The 21,807-nt window shown below is 46.8% G+C and overlaps 1 protein-coding gene across 3 annotated transcripts in view; it reads left to right on the top strand.

Moving 5' to 3' along the window:
• The window catches only part of LOC106580375 (tetratricopeptide repeat protein 28), a 330,699-nt gene that overhangs the window by 224,016 nt on the left and 84,876 nt on the right, over positions 1 to 21,807 (top strand). For all 3 annotated transcript variants that reach the window (XM_014161360.2, XM_014161361.2, XM_014161362.2), the window contains 2 exons: positions 3,935 to 4,207; positions 4,924 to 5,054. In XM_014161360.2, the coding sequence (XP_014016835.1) occupies positions 3,935 to 4,207; positions 4,924 to 5,054 (404 nt within the window). The remainder of the gene's footprint in view (positions 1 to 3,934; positions 4,208 to 4,923; positions 5,055 to 21,807) is intronic.

Raw genomic sequence — 21,807 nt, 5'->3', positions numbered from 1 at the left:
TAACAGCTTTGCACACTCTTGGCATTCTCTCAACCAGCTTCACCTGGAATGCTTTTCCAACAGTCTTGAAGGAGTTCCCATATATGCTGAGCACTTGTTGGCTGCTTTTTGTTCACTCTGTGGTCCAACTCATCCCAAACCATCTCAATTCAAATCAAATCAAATTTTGTTTGTCACATGCGCCGAATACAACAGGTGTAGACCTTACCGTGAAATGCTTACTTACAAGCCCTTAACCAACAATGTAGTTCAAGATATAGAGTTAATAAAATAAAGTAAAAATCACAAGGTAACACAATAAATTGACATAACAATAATGAGGCTATATACAGGGGGTACCGGTACCGAGTCAATGTGCGGGGGTACAGGTTAATCGAGGTCATTTGTAAAGTGACTATGCATAGATAATAAACAGCAAGTAGCAGCAGTGTAAAAACAAAAGGGGGGGGGTTCAATGTAAATAGTCCAGGTGGCCATTTGATTAGTTTAGTTGTTCAGCAGTCTTATGGCTTGTGGTAGAATCTGTTAAGGAGCCTTTTGGTCCTAGACATGGCATTCCAGTACTGCTTGCCGTGCGATAGCAGAGAGAACAGTCTATGACTTGGGAGACTGAAGTCTTTGACAATGTTTTGGGCCTTCCTCTGACACCACCTAGTATATAGGTCCTGGATGTCAGGAAGCTTGGCCCCAGTGATGTACTGGGCCGTACACACTACCCTCTGTAGCACCTTCCAGTCAGATGCTGAGCAGTTGCCATACCAGGTGGTAATACAACCGGTCAGGATGCTCTCAATGGTGCAGCTGTAGAACTTTTTGAGGATCTGAGGACCCATGCCAAGTCTTTTCAGTCTCCTGAGGGGGAAAGGTGTTGTCGTGCCCTTTTCACAACAGTCTTGGTGTGTTTGGACCATGATAGTTTGTTGGTGATGTGGACACCAAGGAACTTGAAACTCTCGACCCGCTCCACTTCAATCCCATCTATGTTAATGGGGGCTGTTTTCTATAGTCCACAATCAGCTCCTTTGTCTTGCTCATGTTGAGAGAGAGGTTATTGTCTCTGACCTCCTCCCTATAGGCTGTCTCATCATTGTCGATGATCAGGCCTACCACTGTTGTGTTGTGAGAAAACTTAATGATGGTGTTGGAGTCATGTTTGGCCACGCAGTAGTTGATGAACAGGGAGTACAGGAGGGAACTAAGCACGCACCCCTGAGGGGTTCCAGTGTCGAGGATCAGCGTGGCAGATGTGTTGTTACCTACCTTTACCACCTGTCGGCGGCCCGTCAGGAAGTCAAGGATCCAGTTGCAGAGGGAGGTATTTAGTACCAGGGTCCTTAACTTAGTGTTGAGCTTTGTGGGCACTATGGTGTTGAACGCTGAGCTGTAGTCAATGAACAGCATTTTCACATAGGTGTTCCTTTTGTCCAGTGTGGAGTGCGTTTGAGATCGCGTCATCTGTTGATCTGTTGGGGAGGTATGCAAGTTATAGTGGGTCTAGGGTTTCTGGCATGATGGTGTTGATGTGAGCCATGACCAGCCTTTCAAAGCACTTCATGGTTACCGACGAGAGTGCTATGGGCGGTAATCATTTAGGCAGGTTACCTTCGCTATCTTGGGCACAGGGACAATGATGGTCTGTTTGAAACATGTAGGTATTACAGACTCTGCCAGGGGGAGGTTGAAAATGTCAGTGAAGACAATTGGCAGTTGGTCCGCGCATGCTTTGAGTACACGTCCTGGTAATCTGTCTGGCCCTGCGGCTTTGTGAATGTTGACCTTGCTCACATCAGCTATGGAGAGCATGATCATGCAGGCTTCAGTGTTTCTCGCCTCAAAGTGAGCATAAAAGGCATTTAGCTCGTCTGGTAGGCTCACGTCACTGGGCAGCTCGCGGCTGGGTTTCCTTTTGTAGTTCGTAATAGTTTTCAAGCTCTGCCACATCTGACGAGTGTCAGAGCCGGTGTAGTAGCATTCAATCTTAGTCCTGTATTGACGCTTTGCCTGTTCGATGGTTCGTCTGAGGGCATAGTGGGATTTCTTATAAGCGTCTGGAATAGTGTCCCGCTCCTTGAAAGCTCCAGCTCTAGCCTTTAGCTCGGTGTGGATGTTGCCTGTAATTCATGGCTTCTGGTTGGGAAATGTACGTATGGTCACTGTGGGGATGACATCATCGATGCACTTATTGATGAAGCCGGTGTTGACTGAAGTGGTATGCTCCTCAATGCCATTGGATGAATCCCGGAACATATTCCAGTCTGTGCTAGCAAAACAGTCCTGAAGCGTAGCATCCGCATCATCTGACTGTATTGAGCGAGTCACTTGTACTTCCTGCTTTAGTTTTTGCTTGTAAGCAGTAATCAGGTTGAATTGGGTTAAGGTCGGGTGATTGTGGAGGCCAGGTCATCTGATGCAACACTTCATCACTCTCCTTCTTGGTTAAATAGCCCTCACACAGCCTCTGTGTCTCACAAAGACACGGAGGTTGGAACCAAAAATCTCAAATTTGGACTCATCATACCAAAGGACAGATTTCCACAGGTCTAATGTCCATTGCTGGGTCTTCCTTTCCTGTGGCGGTCCTCGTGAGAGCAAATTTCATCATAGTGCTTGATGGTTTTTGCGACTGCACTTGAAGAAACGTTCAAAGTTCTTGAAATTTTCCACATTGACTGACCTTCATGTCTTAAAATAATGATTGACTGTTCTCTTTGCTTATTTGAGCTGTTCTTGCCATAATATGGACTTTTACCAAATAGGGCTATCTTCTGTATACCACCCCTACCTTGTCACAACACAACTGATTGGATCAAATGCATTAAGAAGGAAATAAATTCCACAAATTAACATTAAACAAGTCACACCTGTTAATTGAAATGCATTCCTGGTTACTACCTCATGAAGCTGGTTGAGGTAAATGGAGGATCTCCGCATGTGTAGTTCCCACCGTGAAGCATGGAGGAGGAGATGTGATGGTGTGGGGGTGCTCTGCTGGTGACACTGTCAGTGATGTATTTAGAATTCAAGGCACACTTAACCAGCATGGCTACCACAGCATTCTGCAGCGATACGCCATCCCATCTGGTTTGGGACTATCATTTGTTTTTCAACAGGACAATGACTCAACACACCTCTAGGCTGTGTAAGGGCTATTTGACCAAGAAGGAGAGTGATGGAGTGCTGCAGCATCAGATGACCTGACCTCCACAATCACCCGACCTCAACCCAATTGAGATGGTTTGGGATGAGTTGGACCACAGAGTGAAGGAAAAGCAGCCAACAATTGCTAAGTATATGTGGGAACTCCTTCAAGACTGTTGGAAAAGCATTCCAAGTGAAGCTGGTTGAGAGAATGCCAAGAATGTGCAAAGCTGTCCTCAAGGCGAAGGGAGGCTACTTTGAAGAATCTCAAATATAAAATATATTTTGAATTGTTTAACACTTTTTTGGTTACTACATCATTCCATCTGTGTTATTTCATAGTTTATGTCCTCACTATTATTCTACAATGTATAAAATAGTAAAAATAAAGAAAACCCCTTGAATGAGTAGTTGTGTCCAAACTTTTGACTGGTACTGTATATCAAGACAGTTATGACGGTTATTTTATTTTCATGATGCTCTTCATCAGTAATCATTGGTTACACGATTATACAGTAATTGTGTCAGACTTAACTAGATGCACTGAGGACTGGGATGAGTTTATATGGAGCTATTGAGATTTTCCATCTTACAAGATATTCTGGTGAACCAATCAACATGACTAGTGTACAGTAATTTACCTAAGCAGCATACAGTCATTGTTCGTGAGCTGCAGTATGGAGAACCTTGTGTATTCCATGAAACTGAAAGGAATTCAAAAAAATCTATCTGAATGAGTCCAGTAGCCCCCATCATGACCATCCCTAACCCCCTCCTCTCCCCTCCCTCCACATAGAGTCCCTGGAACCCACCTACCAACAGCTGCAGAAGATGAAGCTGGACAAGAGTCCATTCGTGGTGGTGTCAGTGATTGGTCAGGAGCTGCTGACGGCGGCCCACCACACCGCATCCGTGGTGGTCCTGGAGGCCGCGTTAAAGATCGGTACCTGCAGCCTCAAGCTGCGTGGCTCCGTCTTCTCAGCCCTCAGCAGCGCCCACTGGTCCCTGGGCAATGCAGAGAAGAGCACCGGATACATGCAGCAAGACCTGGAGGTTTCCAAGACACTAGGTGAGACCACAGGGGTGTATGTTTGTGTGTGTGTTTTTGTCTGTTTATTTCTGTTCGTATCTGTGGGTATTGGTGTGTTTCTATCTGGTCCTGAGTTGCTGTGTGTGTGAGGCAGCCCAGATTGTCTGGACTCTCCTGACCCCACACAGTTTGACACATAAGTGGGCAGTGTATAGCAGAGCAGCAGGAGATAAGGGTCTGGATGGAGCAGAGTGCTGTGGTTTTTAGGTAGAGAGCCTGGCTCTCTGGCTCTGTATGGGGGGGCCTGTCTGTCAGGCAGATGTAATAAGGCCTCCCCCTCTCCACCTCTCACCCCACTAGGGCCGGAGGTCAGGTATAGCAGGTCTACTTCTACTGTGGAGCTCTGTCTGTACAGCAGCTTAGAACGCCCAGTACTCCATTTAAGGACATCATGGGATGTCAGTGTCAAGGAGATCCATCGCATCACTGCATCACTGCTCTAAGATGGCGAAGGACCATGACTGGCCTGTAAATCTACACTGAATGACAGCACATTTACTATTGATGTCCCTGTTGTACTGTATATAACCTGAGTGATAAACAAGCAAGTATACAGATGCTTGTATTGAAAGTTACAAAGTATTGATTATGTTCTCAGATGAATTTGTATAGAGAACATTGTCCTTTGTCCCATACTGTCCTGGAGTGACTGTCTCTTACATGTCCTTTCTCCTCCCTTTCCTCCTCTGCTCCAGGTGACCAAACAGGTGAATGCCGTGCCCATGGCAACCTGGGCTCAGCATTCTTCTCCAAGGGGAACTACCGTGAGGCCCTGACCAACCACCGCCACCAGCTGGTCCTGGCTATGAAGCTCAAGGACAGGGAGGTAAGAGACTGAGACACATGGCCACATCCCACTCATGAGGAGAAGATGTGTCCTCTTATCAGAGGTTCCCAAACCTTTTCACTCAGGCCCCCCTTCCAGCATTGTGGAACCCCCCCCCCGCGTGCTATGTCTATTTCTATGGGCACAAGCACTGTTCATAACACAAATTGTTCACACCCCTCTTGTTGTGGGAGAGAACATTTGCAGATTTAAAGCTTATTTCCTGCAATTCTACACATTTTGTCATGGGGTGCAGAGAACATTTAGCAGTTTAATGTGTATTCATGTGATATTTGAGTGACTCGAACTTTACAAAAAAAAATTCTGCTATTACAACTTTCAAGAGTAAGTTGAAAGCCCCTGTGCCCCCCTGTACCCCACAGTTTGGGAACCACCGCTCTATACATTACTCCTGGGCCTATTTGATGCTCTTTTCTAGGTGGTAGTAGGTAGGGCGGCAGGTAGCCTAGTGGTTAGACTGTTGGGCCAGTAACTGAAAGGTTGCTTGATCAAATCCCCGAGCTGACAAGGTAAAAATCTGTTGTTCTGCCCCTGAACAAGGCAGTTAACCCACTGTTCCTAGGCTGTCATTGAAAATAAGAATTTGTTCTTAAGTGACTTGCCTAGTTAAATAAAGATAAAATGTAAGAGAAATCTCTCATATAGTTTTAGGTTATCTTCTGCTATAGGAGGGGTGGTGTCTTTTTTTGGTTTCTGTTAGTGGTTGCCATAGTGATGTGTCCAGCATCCTCTCCTCTGTCTTGGTCGTTCAGAGGGTGACTGAAGGGTAAGACTGAAGAGCAGGAAGGCTCTGCTGCTGGTTCTCCTGTCAGAGAGAGAGAGGGATGAGAAGTGGGCTAGGAGAACAAGGGAAGGTGACAAGGCGAGGGATAGAGAGGTGGAGAGACCAATGGGAGGGCCATTAGTAACAGCTGGTGCTCCTCGTTATCAATGCAAAACGTTTATGCAGATATTATAGAGATATTTATCCTGTACATGATTCAGTAAGTCTGGGGCTTTGGCAACATATGCTGCTTTAGGAATGTCATTTACACTGATTAAGCTGTTTGGATATGAAATAGAGGGGGAAAGAAAACAGAGAGAAAAAACTGACGGACAAGGGAGAGTGAGAGCGTGAGGGAGAGAGAGAGAGAGGGAGAACGAGTAGGTGAGTGTGAGAGAGGGAGAAGAAGAATAGAGGTAGAGCATGAGGGAAGAGGGAGGAAGGGGGAGGGCCAGACAGTGAGAAAAGGGGCTAGTTTCTCTCTCCCTTAAGCCTGCTCTCACTCTCTCTCGCTCTCTCTCTCTCTGTGTGACTCTGCCTGACCTCTGTGGTGATTGTGGGGGGTGACAGGTGCTCGTTCCAGCACAGTTCCGTCACCCAGCCCAGAGAGAAGAATGCCCTTGCTTCCCCCGTCCCTCCCTGCTTCCCCCGTCCCTCCCTGCTTCCCCCAGTCTCTCCCTGTTTCCCCCGCCCTTCACTGCTTTCCCCCCGTGTCCATCCCTGCTTCCCCTGTGTCCATCCCTGCTTCCCCTGTGTCCATCCCTGCTTCCCCCTGTGTCCATCCCTGCTTCCCCCTGTGTCCATCCCTGCTTCCCCCTGTGTCCATCCCTGCTTCCCCCTGTGTCCATCCCTGCTTCCCCCGTGTCCATCCCTGCTTCCCCCATCCCTCCCTGCTTCCCCCGTCCCTCCCTGCTACCCCCGTCTCTCCCTGCTTCCCCCGTCCCTCACTGCTTCCCCCGTCCCTCACTGCTTTACCCCCGTGTCTATCCCTGCTTCCCCCGTGTCCATCCCTGCTTCCCCTGTGTCCATCCCTGCTTCTCCCTGTGTCCATCCCTGCTTCCCCCGTGTCCATCCCTGCTTCCCCCATCCCTCCCTGCTTCCCCCGTCTCTCCCTGCTTCCCCCGTCTCTCCCTGCGTCCCCCGTCTCTCCCTGCGTCCCCCGTCTCTCCCTGCGTCCCCCGTTTCTCCCTGCGTCCCCCGTCTCTCCCTGCTTCCCCCGTCTGTCCCTGCTTCCCCCATCTGTCCCTGCTTCCCCTTCCCCGTTCCTCCCTGCTTCCTCCCCCGTTCCTCCCTGCTTCCCCCGTCCCACTGCTCCCCTCATCTCTTATCCTCCCCTCCAGCACCTCCTCGGCCGCTTCAACTGTTTGTTTTCGCAGATATCAGAGGACGTTTATACAGTCCAGACAGAACCACACAATGAGAAACAAAGCTACAGCTAACGGCCAAAGGCCCCTCACATCTCTCACACAAATATCTCCACATAGATAGATCGGCAGAGAGACCACAGCCATCAGTGGAAGGCCTAGACCTACGTGCAGTATGTCATGCACACAGGTTAAGTTACAGTAGTGTTAGGGTGAGCTGTATTTGAGTGCGCTTGTGGATAAGGTAAGGAGTGTGGGGGTCTGTGTTTAATTTGGGGGTCTCAGTACCCAATTCACATTAAAACTGACTATCCTACCGATCCTTGACTTCGGCGATGTCATTTACAAAATAGCCTCCAACACTCTACTCAGCAAATTGGATGCAGTCTATCACAGCGCCATCCGTTTTGTCACCAAAGCCCCATATACTACCCACCACTGCGATCTGTATGCTCTCGTTGGCTGGCCCTTGCTTCATATTCGTCGCCAAACCCACTGGCTCCAGGTCATCTACAAGTCTTTGCTAGGTAAAGCCCCGCCTTATCTCAGCTCACTGGTCACCATAGCAGCACCCACTCGTAGCACGCCCTCCAGCAGGTATATTTCACTGGTCACCTCCAAAGCCAATTCCTCCTTTGGCTACCTTTCCTTCCAGTTCTCTGCTGCCAATCACTGAAGCTAGAGACTCATATCTCCCTCACTAACTTTAAGCACCAGCTGTCAGAGCAGCTCACAGATCACTGCACCTGTACATAGCCCATCTGTAAATAGCCCATCTAACTACCTCATCCCCATACTGGTTTTTTTTTCTTCTCCTTTGCACCCCAGTATCTCTACTTGCACATTCATCTTTTCCATCTTCTCTATCACTCCAGTCTCTATCACTCCAGTGTTTAATTGCTAAATTGTAATTATTTCGCCACTATGGCCTATTTATTGCCTTATCTCCCTTATCTTACCGAATTTGCACACACTGTATATAGACTTCTTTCTATTGTGATATTGACTGTATGTTTGTTTAATCCATGTGTAACTCTGTGTTGTTGTTTGTGTCGCACTGCTTTGCTTTATCTTGGCCAGGTCGCAGTTGTAAATGAGAACTTGTTCTCAACTAGTCTACCTGGTTAAATAAAGGTGAAAAAAAAAAACATATTAGCCACTGGCAGTAATTGGCTGACCAGATGGTAGCTTTTAATGAGTGTGTTTGTGTGTGTGCGTGTGCGTGTGTGTGTTTCCGTGCCCCTACAACCCTGCCTTCTCAGTCAGACAGGAAGGATTAATATGAAGCCCCCACCCTTCCTAATCATATCCAGATCCTCCTACTAACACCAAGCTGCCACCTGACTGGCTGTTAAGGACACAGCCCGTACACCTTACATGTTGAATAATACTGACGCATTCTTATACAATACTCTCCCATTCACTTCTTCTGAGAGGGAACATCCCCTCACCTTCCCACCACACACTAACAGTACTTTTAGAAGTGGGCCAGTACAAGTTATGTGAGCTGTGTCTGAGGTGTTATGTAAGGACTATTCCAGGGCCTTGACTTGGTCATCCCATGCTGCTAATGGCTGCTGCCTCCTACAGGAGGTCCCCCCTGGCCCCTCTGGACCTCAGCGCCTGGCCCCCGGTCCCCTAATCAGTCATATGTGTGTCACACCACCTGGCCTTCCTCAGAGAGCAGAGCAGAACACTGGGGGCTAACGGAGGGAACGGATCCCTCATTACTGTAGCTAGCCCAGCAAGTGTTGCCTGGTGTTTTGCTTTCTGATGTCAAACGTATTATCTGGCCTTAGAGGAGGTGAGGTCACTTCCTAGACACAGGATGTTGTTCTGCTGCTCACTGAAGTTCCAGTAGAGACCGTGAAGAGTGTGAAGGAGAGAGAGTAAGGGGTGCTCCCACCAGTGGCTGTCGGTGCTGTTATGATTAGAGAGGACAACTTTTTTTTTTATGAGCATGGCCTTACTTCAATTACAGCATATGTAACCCACTGCCTGGATTTGGTCCTATGTAGCAACATCTGAAATTGTGTTTTTTTACATTTGATACAAGTAGAGACTCAGAGCTAGAAAATGGCATATCATACACTGCAGTTGAGGAACAATGGGAAAGTAATTCTGCTTTGAAAGGTGGAAAACTTATAACCCCACTTTTGAGAAAATTGTTCTTGAATGTTTTGGTACACCTACTGGAGAGCTCTTCTTTGTCTACACCGGTTCAGCATCATTCATACCCTCTTGAGCTTTAGCCCCACCCATCTCTTTAAGGATTCACATCCATATGCTAAACAGAACGAGTAGTGTAGTAAACAACCAAAGGTTTCAAGACTAAAGGAGGTAAAAGTAGTAGCCTACAATAAGGAAAAACTCCAGGTGAAAATAGACTTCATCTATTCCTTGACCTACAGTTGAAGTCGGAAGTTTACATACACTTAGGTTGGAGTCATTAAAACTCGTTTTTCAACCACTCCACACGTTTCTTGTTAACAAACTATAGTTTGGCAAGTCGGTTAGGACATCTACTTTGTGCATGACACAAGTAATTTTCCAACAATTGTTTACAGACAGATTATTTCACTTATAATTCACTGTGTTACAATTCCAGTGGGTCAGAAGTTTACATACACAAAGTTGACTGTGCCTTTAAACAGCTTGGAAAATTCCAGAAAATGATGTCATGGCTTTAGAAGCTTCTGATAGGCTAATTGACATAATTTGAGTCAATTGGAGGTGTACCTGTGGATGTATTTCAAGGCCTACCTTCAAACTCAGTGCCTCTTTGCTTGACATCATGGTAAAATCAGAAGAAATCAGCCAAGACCTCAGAAAAACAATTGTAGACCTCCACAAGTCTGGTTCATCCTTGGGAGCAATTTCCAAATGCCTGAAGTTTCCACGTTCATCTGTTCAAACAATAGTATGCAAGTATAAACACCATGGGACCACGCATCCGCCATACCGCTCAGGAAGGAGACGCGTTCTGTCTCCTAGAGATGAACGTACTTTGGAGTGAAAAGTGCAAATCAATCCCAGAACAACAGCAAAGGACCTTGTGAAGATGCTGGAGGAAACAGGTACAAAAGTATCTATATCCACAGTAAAACGAGTCCTATATCGACATAACCTGAAAGGCCGCTCAGCAAGGAAGAAGCCACTGCTCCAAAACCGCCATAAAAAAAGCCAGGCTACGGTTTGCAACTGCACATGGTGACAAAGATCGTACTTTTTGGAGAAATGTCCTCTGATCTGATGAAACAAAAATAGAACTGTTTGGCCATAATGACCATCGTTATGTTTGGAGGAAAAAGGGGGAGGCTTGCAAGCCGAAGAACACCATCCCAAGTGTGAAGCTGGGGGTGGCAGCATCATGTTGTGGGGGTGCTTTACTGCAGGAGGGACTGGTGCACTTCACAAAATAGATGGCATAATGAGGTTGGAAAATGATGTGGATATATTGAAGCAACATCTCAAGACATCAGTCAGGAAGTTAAAGCTTGGTCGCAAATAGGTCTTCCAAATGGACAATGACCCCAAGCATACTTCCAAAGTTGTGGCAAAATGGCTTAAGGACAACAAAGTCAAGGTATTGGAGTGGCCATCACAAAGCCCTGACCTCCCATCCTATAGAAAATTTGTGAGCAGAACTGAAAAAGCGTATGTGAGCAAGGAGGCCTACAAACCTGCCTCAGTTACACCAGCTCTGTCAGGAGGAATGGGCTAAAATTCACCCAATTTATTGTGGGAAGCTTGTGGAAGGCTACCCGACAATTTAAAGGCAATGCTACCAAATACTAATTCAGTGTCTGTAAACTTCTGACCCACTGGGAATGTGATGAAAGAAATAAAAGCTTAAATAAATAATTCTGTCTACTATTATTCTGACATTTCACATTCTTTAAATAAAGTGGTGATCCTAACTGACCTAAGACAGGGAATTTGAACTAGGATTAAATGTCAGGAATTGTGAAAAACTGAGTTGAAATGTATTTGGCTATGGTGTATGTAAACTTCCGACTTCAACTGTGTATCCTATATGCTAAATTCAGGGCATCAATGTTGTTAACTTCTCTAGGGCCAGTGGGACGATTTCGTCCCACCTACGTAACAGCCAGTGGAATCCCGTGGCGCGTTATTCAAATACCTTAGAAATGCTATTACTTCAATTTCTCAAACATATGACTATTTTACACCATTTTAAAGACAAGACTCTCGTTAATCTAACCACACTGTCCGATTTCAAAAAGGCTTTACAGCGAAAACAAAACATTAGATTATGTCAGCAGAGTACCCAGCCAGAAATAATCAGTCACCCATTTTTCAAGCTAGCATATAATGTCACATAAACCCAAACCACAGCTAAATGCAGCACTAACCTTTGATGATCTTCATCAGATGACACACCTAGGACATTATGTTATACAATACATGCATGTTTTGTTCAATCAAGTTCATATTTATATCAAAAACCAGTTTTTTACATTAGCATGTGACGTTCAGAACTAGCATACCCCCCGCAAACTTCCGGTGAATTTACTAAATTACTCACGATAAACGTTCACAAAAAACATAACAATTATTTTAAGAATTATAGATACAGAACTCCTCTATGCACTCGCTATGTCCGATTTTAAAATAGCTTTTCGGTGAAAGCACATTCTCAGTAGATAGCCCGCCATCACAGGGCTAGCTATTTAGACACCCACCAAGTTTAGCCCTCACCAAAGTCAGATTTACTATAAGAAAAATATTATTACCTTTGCTGTTCTTCGTCAGAATGCACTCCCAGGACTTCTACTTCAATAACAAATGTTGGTTTGGTTCAAAATAATCCATAGTTATGTTCAAATATCCTCTGTTTTGTTCCTTTCGTGACCAAAAAATTCTAAATATTCCGTTACCGTACTTCGAAGCATGTCAACCGCTGTTTAAAATCAATTTTTAGGCCATTTTTCTCGTAAAAAAGCGATAATATTCCGACCGGGAAAGCGTGTTTACGTTCAAAGAGAGAGAAAATAAAAACATGGGGTCGCCTCGTGCACGCGCCTCAGTCTGATTGTCCTCTGATAGACCACTTACCAAAGGCGCTAATGTTTTTCAGCCAGGGGCTGGAATTACATCATTCAGCTTTTTCCCGGGTTCTGAGAGCCTATGGGAGCCGTAGGAAGTGTCACGTTACAGCAAAGATCCTCAGTTTTCATTAAAGAGAGTCAAGAAGAACAAGAACTTGTCAGACAGGCCACTTCCTGTAAGGAATCTTCTCAGGTTTTTGCCTGCCATATGAGTTCTGTTATACTCACAGACACCATTCAAACAGTTTTAGAAACTTTAGGGTGTTTTCTATCCAAAGCCAATAATTATATGCATATTCTAGTTTCTGGGCAGTAGTAATAACCAGATTAAATCGGGTACGTTTTTTTATCCGGCCGTGTAAATACTGCCCCCTAGCCCTAACAGGTTAAGAAAAGTAGCAAAACTTTTGTAGTTCTCGATTGCTAACGTTATATTTTTCAAAAACGCTGTGGACTATCAACACATACTGAGCAGCTCACGTTATAGACAGAAGCATTCTACATGGCAGACCAATCCAAACTCATCTCCCGGCATGTCCAGCCCATCCATTATCTCAGTCAATCATGGCTAGCGAGAAGGTTCCCCCTTTTTCCTTGGCTAAACCAACTAGGTTCGTAATTTAACAATTACATTTGTATTTACAGATGGTATACAAGTTTGTTATTAAAGCACATGAAAGTTCACATTCCAGAAGGCATTTCTGCCCAAAAATGCATTTTGATAAAAAGACATTAAAAAGACGTTCAAATCCCTCTCCTCTTTAGTAGTGATGTGCAATATACGCCTAGCTTCCTGAAACAGGTCACATATTGGATGACTGTCATTCATATTCCAGTCACCCAGCTCATTCTAACATTGATAGGTTTAGGCTACTACATGATACTCACATTTTCCCTATACCCATCATGAGGTTGCTACAACCTAGCCTACAAATGAAAGTTTATAATATAGGTGCACAGGGCGAGAGATAAATTGGAAAAATCAAGGTGACAAGTTCAATACCGCCTTGCACACTCTTGCCTGCTTCCAGCTGATCAGGGGTGTAATTATTTGTCCAAACAGTTGCAAAAAGTTTATTTTTGCAACTAAAGCTAGAATTTCTATTGGACAAATTCCGGTATGTCCTTCCCCATTTGGTTTCGTTTGCTTTCATTTAAGAAACGTTTTGCAACAGAATCAGCGGAATGAATACACCCACACACACAGTTCACATTCATAGCAGCCACATACAGCATGATCACTTTGCTCGTTGTATAATTCCTTCTCGCAACTACAAGCTCTCCTCCTCTCACCTTTTCCCTTCGCTTGTGGACTTAAGTGCACAACACAACAGCTGTCTGTAACCAGGCCAAAAAACCTCTCCAAACCTCTCCATACTATCAGGTATCAAGGTAAGACCCAAATGCAGACTGTGTGAAGTAACAATGTTTATTGTAACAGAGGCAGGCAATTGACAGTACCCCCCCCCACCACCACCACCTGGCATTCCACCTGGGTGGATACCTGGTTGACTGGAGTGCCAGCAGTGAAAGTCGGCGATGAGGGCCGGGTCCAGGATGTCTTTAGCGGGAACCCAGCACCTCTCCTCTGGGCCATAACCCTCCCAGTCAACCAGGTACTGGAAACCCCTGCCCATGTTTGAACCCTCAGGAGGCGTCTCACCGTGTACTCTGGCTGGCCATCGATGACATGGCGGGAGGGATGGGCCTATAAACAGAAGACAAGGGGCAGTCAGACATGGTTTTGACTCTAGACACAGAAAAGGTAGGACAAATACAGAGGGTACAGGGCAACAGAGGATGAACTGCAGAGGGGCTAATGATCTTAGAGCGGGGGGAAAAGGTCTCAGCTTCGAGGGGTGTAGCCATGGCACTATAGCGGCTGGCCAATGCCTCAGGCTTGACTCTCTTGGATACCGGTTGGTGCTGCGAAAGCGAAGTGGCCCGGGCCTTACTGAACTCCTCCCGGAGGTCCTGGTACTCTGCGGAGCTTGCGGAGAGGTCCGGGGCAATTTCCAAGCCCCCAGGAAGACGTCCCAGGGCAGGCAGAGCTGACTTCAGGACAGGAATCCCAATACCACGGGAACCTGCGAAGACTCAACCAGCAGGAAATGGATCATCTCGCTGTGGTTCCTCAACACTCGTAGGTTGACAGGGGTGGTCTGGTGGGTGACCCGGCCTATAGAGCACCCGTCCAGTGCTCTAACACCCATGGGAATGTAGAGCGGATGCCCAGCTCGGACGCCAGGGTAACGTCCATGAGACTCACATCAGCCCCTGAGTTGATGAGTACCTGGAGAGACTTGGACTGGTCGCCCCACTGCAGGGTGGCATGGAGAGGGGTGCGAGTAAGGGGAGAAGAACAATTATCTTTAAGACCCAACCAGTGTACTCACTCCAGCGAATGAGCTAGGTCTCTTGAAAGGACATGTAGGCACAAAATGACCCGGCAGTACCGCAATACAGACAACTCTGGATCTCAAGTCTGCGTGCGCGTTCAGCTGGAGACAGCCTAGGCCTGCCGATCGGCTCGGAAAGAGCTGAATCGGCAGTCTCCAGAGGCTCTTGGAGGGAATCTTGTAAGCTCGGATCCTCTCGGGGACGTAGATGCTGGGGACTTCCAGAGTTCATCAGCTGCAAGGTGGGATCCCTGAGTGAGTGATTGGGACTGTGATCGGACCTCTACGTTTCCGTAGCCGACCATCAATCCGGGTGGTTAAAGCGACGTGTGAGTCGAGATCTGTCGGTAGTTCTCGGGCTGCAAGCTCATCCTTTACCTTCTCTGATAATCCGTGCAGGAACTTGTCGAACAGTGCTTCCGGGTTCCAGGTGCCCTCCGCTGCTAGTGTGCGAAACTCCACCGCATAGTCTGCCACACTGAGGGTGTCCAGCCAAAGCTGGAGTAACGTCCGGGCAGCCTCTCTCCCAGACAACGGAGCCTCAAACTTTTCTCACCTCCACCACGAATACCCCCAGACTGAGGTAGACGGCAGATTGTTGTTCCCACACCGCCATGGCCCAGGCAAATGCCCTCCCGGACATCAGCGTAATAATATACGCTATCTTCATGGGGAACAAAGAAGGCTGCAGCTCGGAAACGAGGGAGCACTGGGAGAGAAAGGCCCGGCAGATTCACGAATCTCCATTGTAGCGCTCCGAGGGAGGTAAGCTCGGTTCCCGGGAAACCGGGGTGACGGCGCTGCTACCAGCCGGGTAACAGAGGGGCTGGGAGGTTACCGTCGTGGTAGCTGCCTAGTAGGCAACCCATGGAATTGCTCCCGCAATGCGTTCAAGGCTAGGTTGTGACTTTCGGCCACGGCCTGGAACCCTTCCATCAGACCGCGAAGCAACTCCTCGTGTCTACCAATAAGGGCTCCTTGGGAGGAGATGGCGTTGCGGAGCTGGTCCAAGTCTGCTGGGTCAGTTAGGGCCAGTTATCAAGGTAAGACCTAAGTGCGGACTGTGTGAAGTAACAATGTTTATTGTAACAACAGGGGCAGGCAAACGACAGGTCAAGGCAGGCAGGGGTCGATAATCCAGCGTAGGAGCAAAGGTACAGGACGGCAGGCAGTCTCAGGGTCAGGGACAGGCAGAGTTCATTAATCCAGAGGTGGAGCAAAGGTACAGGATTGCAGGTAGGCCCAGGGTCAGGGACAGGCAGAGTGGCCAGGCAGGCGGGCTCAGTCAGGACAGGCAAGGGTCAAAAACCAGGAGGGCGAGAAAAAGAGAGACTAGGGAAAAGCAAGAGCTAAGAAGACAAACACAGGTAAGCTTGACCAACAAGACAAACTGGCACAGACAGACAGAAAACACAGGTATAAATACCCAGAGGATAAGTGGGGAAGATGGGTGACACCTGGAGGGGGTGGAGACAAGCACAAGGACAGTAAAAACAGATCAGGGCGTAACTCATACCATTGCCACTAACCGCTACACAGCCTACATCGTTATCACCATATTAGCTAACATCATAGTCAACAAAGCTACTACAACTAACGCATTAGTAAACCCCGAATCCGTGTGTACAACCAAGCAGTACAGTGTACAGCAAGCAGTTTAACAGTTAAAACGTAAAGCTTACCTTGAGTTGGAAGAGTTGCTTTGTTGGATAACCTTAGCCAGCTAGTTAACATAAATAGCATTCATCTGTTTGAGTCAGGTTGTTGAGAAGGCTAAATTAGCTGCCTTAGCAAGCTAAGTAAGTGAAAGGTAAACTAAGAAAAAAAATATCTCTGTCTCTCTCTCTCTGCTGCTTTGAGTCAACTACTCAACCTACTTTATGCACCGCAGTGCTAGCTAGCTGTAGCTTCTACTTTCAGTACTAGATTAATTCTCTGATCCTTTGATTGAAAGACAACATGTCAGTTCCTGCTGCAAGATCTCTGGTAGGTTGGAGGACGTCCTCCGGAAGTCTTCCTAATTACTGTGTAAGTATATGGAAGGGGGTGAGAACCATGAGCCTCCTAGGTTTGTATTGAAGTCAATAACTGTCCTCCGGCTACACCATGATGCTACCCCAGAGAGTGCTGTTGAGGCTACTGTAGACCTACATTGTAAAACAGTGTGTTTAAATCTGTTATTTGGTGACATGAATATATTTTGTATACTTTTATCTAAAAAGGATAACTTTCACTATTGTTTCACTGTTTTTATTTTCGTGAAATTCACTGAGTAGGATGGTACTCCCCTTCCTCCTCTGAAGAACCTCCACTGGCTCACACATACAGTACATAAACCTCCATCTTAGCACTGTATTAGTAATTATACCCTTTACCTCAATGCAGGTAGCAATTCCCCAGAATAGGTGGTGTTCTCACACACATTATACCGCTTGTCTACCCCTGTGTTACTCCAGTATTACTACTACTAGCCTATCCTCCAGTACAGTGCAGTGCAGAGTGGCCTGACTGTGTCCTGTGATGGAGCAACAGAGAGAGACAGAAGACAGATCTTACTACAACATTAATATAGTAGCACTACTATTGGCCTATCTCCCAGTACAGTGCAGTGCAGAGTGGCCTGACTGTGTCCTGTGATGGAGCAGCAGAGAGAGACAGAAGACAGAGATCTTACTACAACATTAATATAGTAGCACTACTATTGGCCTATCCCCCAGTGCAGTGCAGTGCAAAGTTGCCTGGCTGTGTCCTGTGATGGAGGAGCAGAGAGAGACAGAAGCCAGAGATCTTCCTGGGAGCGTTCTCCATTAATCACAGGCAGTAATTGGATCCTGTTTTTATCAGTAGAGGCGCAACGCACGGCCTCTCTTTCATCTCCTAATGCTCTGCCATGCAAGGCCCGGACTCTGCTGCTGCCTGCCAGACTGATGGTCCACCACTCCTCATTTCTACAGTTGGCCTAGTCACTGGCCTTAATCACACATATTGCTTATGACCACTACACCGGCCATTATGAGTTATTCACTTTCCACTTACTCTACTGTATGGTCGTGACCAACGTCTCTGTTTTGGATAAATAAATTCCGCAAGCCATACAGCTTTCCTATGTTTTCAAATGATTACTGCTCTTAAAGATGGAATATCTTGAAGGGAATGAATGATGGTATAATTGGTTATGTGGATGTACCTTGTGGTTGTGTTAGAGAGGGACAGATACATGGAAGGAGAGAGAGAGTGGGATGGGTGGTTTAAAAGGTGAGGGGGAAAGCTGCTAGTGTTATCTATGAGAGGAGAGGAGAGGGGGAACCTGGGAATGGCTCCTGGAGTACAGCATTCTGTCATCCGCGACTGTGACTCGCTCTGAGCTGCAGTCCAAGCCTGTGAGGTCATACTGTACCACAGAGTTTTTACTTTTTTTTACTCGCAGTCTTTGGAAATATCTTTAGCAGATTTTCAGCTGTCAGATATTCTGGACATATAACATAAACACACTCTCCTTTATCCAGCCATATGTGGCCCTGCCAAGTCCTTCCATACAGTAGGTTAATGTGGCCCCACCTGGTCTACTCTGGTTCTTAATAGCAACCGTCTGACTGAACAGCTTCATGTCATTCTCCTGATAAACTCTGCTGGTAAAACTAAACTGCGTCTCCTCTCCTGTGTTTGCATGTGACGTCCTAGTCTTAAATAGTAGGTTTAACTTGAGTGAGGTAACCCCTAATTTGGGGTGTGAGTATTTAGGAGAAACTGAGGCAGGCTGGCGATGGTACACTCTGTAATTACGTTACCCTGTGATGTTAAAATGCTATTCTGCTGCTGCTGGCTCCCCCAACCCAATGCAGGCTTGCAATGGAAATCAGAAACACAGCTAAAGAGGTGGGTAGAGGGGAGAGCATTGGGGTCTAGAGGTCTAACTGCCCCTATACCACAACTCTTCTCCTCCTACCTCTGTCTTCGTTTGTCTACTCTGCCGTTTCCCTTGCTTGATCTGCTGAGAGGAATTTCCACAAACTAAACTAGCGTGGGGGGCCTGGTGGGTGTTCCTGGGGTCAGGGTTAGTCAGTGTTTGTCAGCGCTGCAGCCAAGGAGGGGGATCATTAAGGAATCATTAGGGGCCTGGTGCCTCAGCTGCCTTTATGGGGCCCACTCTAATAGGAGGAGGCAGTGGAGAAAGCCTAGCACCCCTGTCCCTCCCCTCTCCTCGCTCCCCACTTCCCTCCTCTGCTGATTGAGAAGGAAGATTTGGGGATCATTAGGGGGTTCATTTATAGAGTATGAGCTGGCCCAGCTTGGGGAGAAGGGGGAGGAGGAAGGGGACGAGGGGATTGGGCAAAAGGTTGTCAAGCCAAATTAGTGCAAGTACCTTTCTTTCCCCCTGTATCCACAGATGTCATAGAACAGCCCAGACCCACAGCCCCTGTGTATGGGTCTAGCAAGACCACACCAAGTCAAATCAAATAGTATGCATCACATGCTTCGTAAACAACAGGTGTAGACTAACAGTGAAATGCTTACTTACCACCACAGCCATTAGCCTAGCTCCACATAAAGAAGAGTCTTTCCTGGTCTCACACTACCATCAGCCCTTGGTGGTAGTGTTGCAGCCACTCTAACCTGCATGTGGTCCATCTATCCTGGTGTGCTGTAACGACACACAGCCAGCCTGTCTCCTCTCCTGGGCCCGGTGAGTCACAACTGTTCTACACCAACGCACTTAGCCGTGAATCATGGGAAATGTACGGCTGAAAACAGCCAATGGGCCGTGACCAGCCAGGAGAGGGAAACTGTGTGTGTGTGTGTGTGTGTGTGTGTGTGTGTGTGTGTGTGTGTGTGTGTGTGTGTGTGTGTGTGTGTGTGTGTGTGTGTGTGTGTGTGTGTGTGTGTGTATCATTAGCTAAATGAAAGGAAGAGCATAAAAAAAGTATATAAGCCTCAGCATCAGACAGTAAAGTATCTCACAATAGCAATCACTAAATGGACTAAAGGAATGTGGTTTGCATGGATTGTGGAGGTGAATGTATGTTAGATTGTCAAGTGATTTGTCCCGTTGTCCGCAGTGCAGGCAGGTTGGTATGAGCCATCTAGCTTCAGGCTGCTACTGCGAGATTTATTGCTCTTAATTTGATTGTTGCAGCGCACAGCCTTATCTAATTAGCATATGTGTGTGTATGTGTGTGTGTGTGTGTGTGTGTGTCATGGCCTGTGGCTGTGTTTTGTGAGTTAGCAGGTTACGGTGTAATGGTGTATTAACTGATTTTGCCCCACCCCCAAGATACTATTGACCCAAAATGTAGTCTTGGGGCAGGCTCCCTGGAAAATAGTGTGTGTGTGTGTGTGTGTGTGTGTGTGTGCGCTCTCGTTTTTGGTTTTACTATCCTTGTGGGGACCAAAGTCCATTTTACCACAAGGGAAAAGGCTATTTTAGGGTTACAATTGGGGTTAGGATTAGGAGTTATGGTTAGGTTTGGGGTTAAGTTTAAGGGTTAGGGTTAGGGGTTAGGAGTTATGGTTAGGTTTGGGGTTAGGAAAATAGGATTTTGAATGGTAATCAGTTGTTCGGTCCACACAAGGATAGGTGTGTGTGTGTGTGTGTGTGTGTGTGTGTGTGTGTGTGTGTGTGTGTGTGTGTGTGTGTGTGTGTGTGTGTGTGTGTGTGTGTGTGTAAATGTGTTGTAAAGTGGAGGGTTGGTAAAGGCGTATTTGTGAGTGTGTGTGCTCTGCATTTACTGAATTGTAGGTGATGCAGCGATGTGTCTCCCTAGTGGAGCACTTGGAGTGCTGTCAGAGAGATGAATGAGTGCTGTTATATTGACTACTGCTCTCTGCACTCTGCATCGCCACAGCCTTAACCCTCCATCCCTCTCTCCTTCCTCTCCTCTTCTCTCCTCTCTGCCCCATGCTCTATTTCTCCCCTCTCCTTCCCTATTTTTCTCCACTAGCTTACCCTCCCTTTCTCTTTCCCACACTCCCTCCCTCAGCTACCTCACATCTCCTTCTGTCTACTTACCCTGTCTCTCTCTTTTTTTCCAACCCATTTCTCTCCCATTGAGAGATGAATGAGTGCTGTTATATTGACTACTGCTCTCTGCACTCTGCATCGCCACAGCCATAACCCTCCATCCCTCTCTCCTTCCTCTCTTCTCCTCTTCTCTCCTCTCTGCCCCATGCTCTAGCTTACCCTCCCTTTAGCTTTCCCACCCCTTTCACTTCTCTCTCCAGTTGACAGATCCTCAGACCCTCTCTTTACCTTATGATGCCCCCTAGAAAGCATCAGTGGAATCCACGACTCTAGGATTCTATACTGTATATGGCCGTGCTGTTTGAATGGGTTGCTACATAGAGCAGCTGAGTCCGAATACTGTAGTAGAGGCTGAGATATTTACTGATCACAGTGTCGATACCGGGGAGACAAAGGTCGTTGGTTAATGCCAACAACCTTTTTTTTAACATTGCCTGTCTGTAACCACTATCAGGCCTTATGTAGATTGAACTGCTCCTCGCAACTGGGAAGTCGAGTAATTTGTCTTGAATATTACACCTTGTCTGTTTTTCTCTCCCTAGCTACTGCAATCAATGGCAATTCAGAGGGACAGATTAGAGAACAAATAAACAGTGACACGTTCCCAGGAGACTCCCTCCTGCTGACTGGCGGTGTTGTGCTGCGCTCTATGATTATAGATGACAACCCCGATACATACATAGCGCTCATCTGAGGAGGGGTGGCAGGGTTGGTTTAGGCAGGGGGATGAAACTCAGTCTGTGGGGCTTCTACGGCAGGGCAGCGACTGCAGATATTTTAATCATTAGGAAAATCAAATGTCCAATCATCAATCTTGGCAGAAGAATTTGTGTCACCCGGGAAGGATGGAGGGAGAGAGGGATGAAGAGGGAAAGTGCCAACTCATCTTCCCCTGATAACAGCTGACGATAAGGGATGCAGGCCCATTAAAGACGTCAGTCAGCGGAAAGCTACTTCAGATGGGTTTGATTGAAATGAATTGTGTGTCAGCGTGGCCAATTGAAACCTGCTCTCCCATGTGTTGCTTATGTTCTCAGTGTGGTTTTTACAGTCTGCCAGACTTTCTGGGCCCGGTTTAATAATTGGAGTGTGTTATAGCATGTATGCCAGGGGCT

Source organism: Salmo salar, chromosome ssa20 (genome assembly GCF_905237065.1).
Source record: "Salmo salar chromosome ssa20, Ssal_v3.1, whole genome shotgun sequence".
Classification (NCBI taxonomy): Eukaryota; Metazoa; Chordata; class Actinopteri; order Salmoniformes; family Salmonidae; genus Salmo; species Salmo salar.
This window is presented reverse-complemented; position numbering and strand designations above follow the sequence as displayed.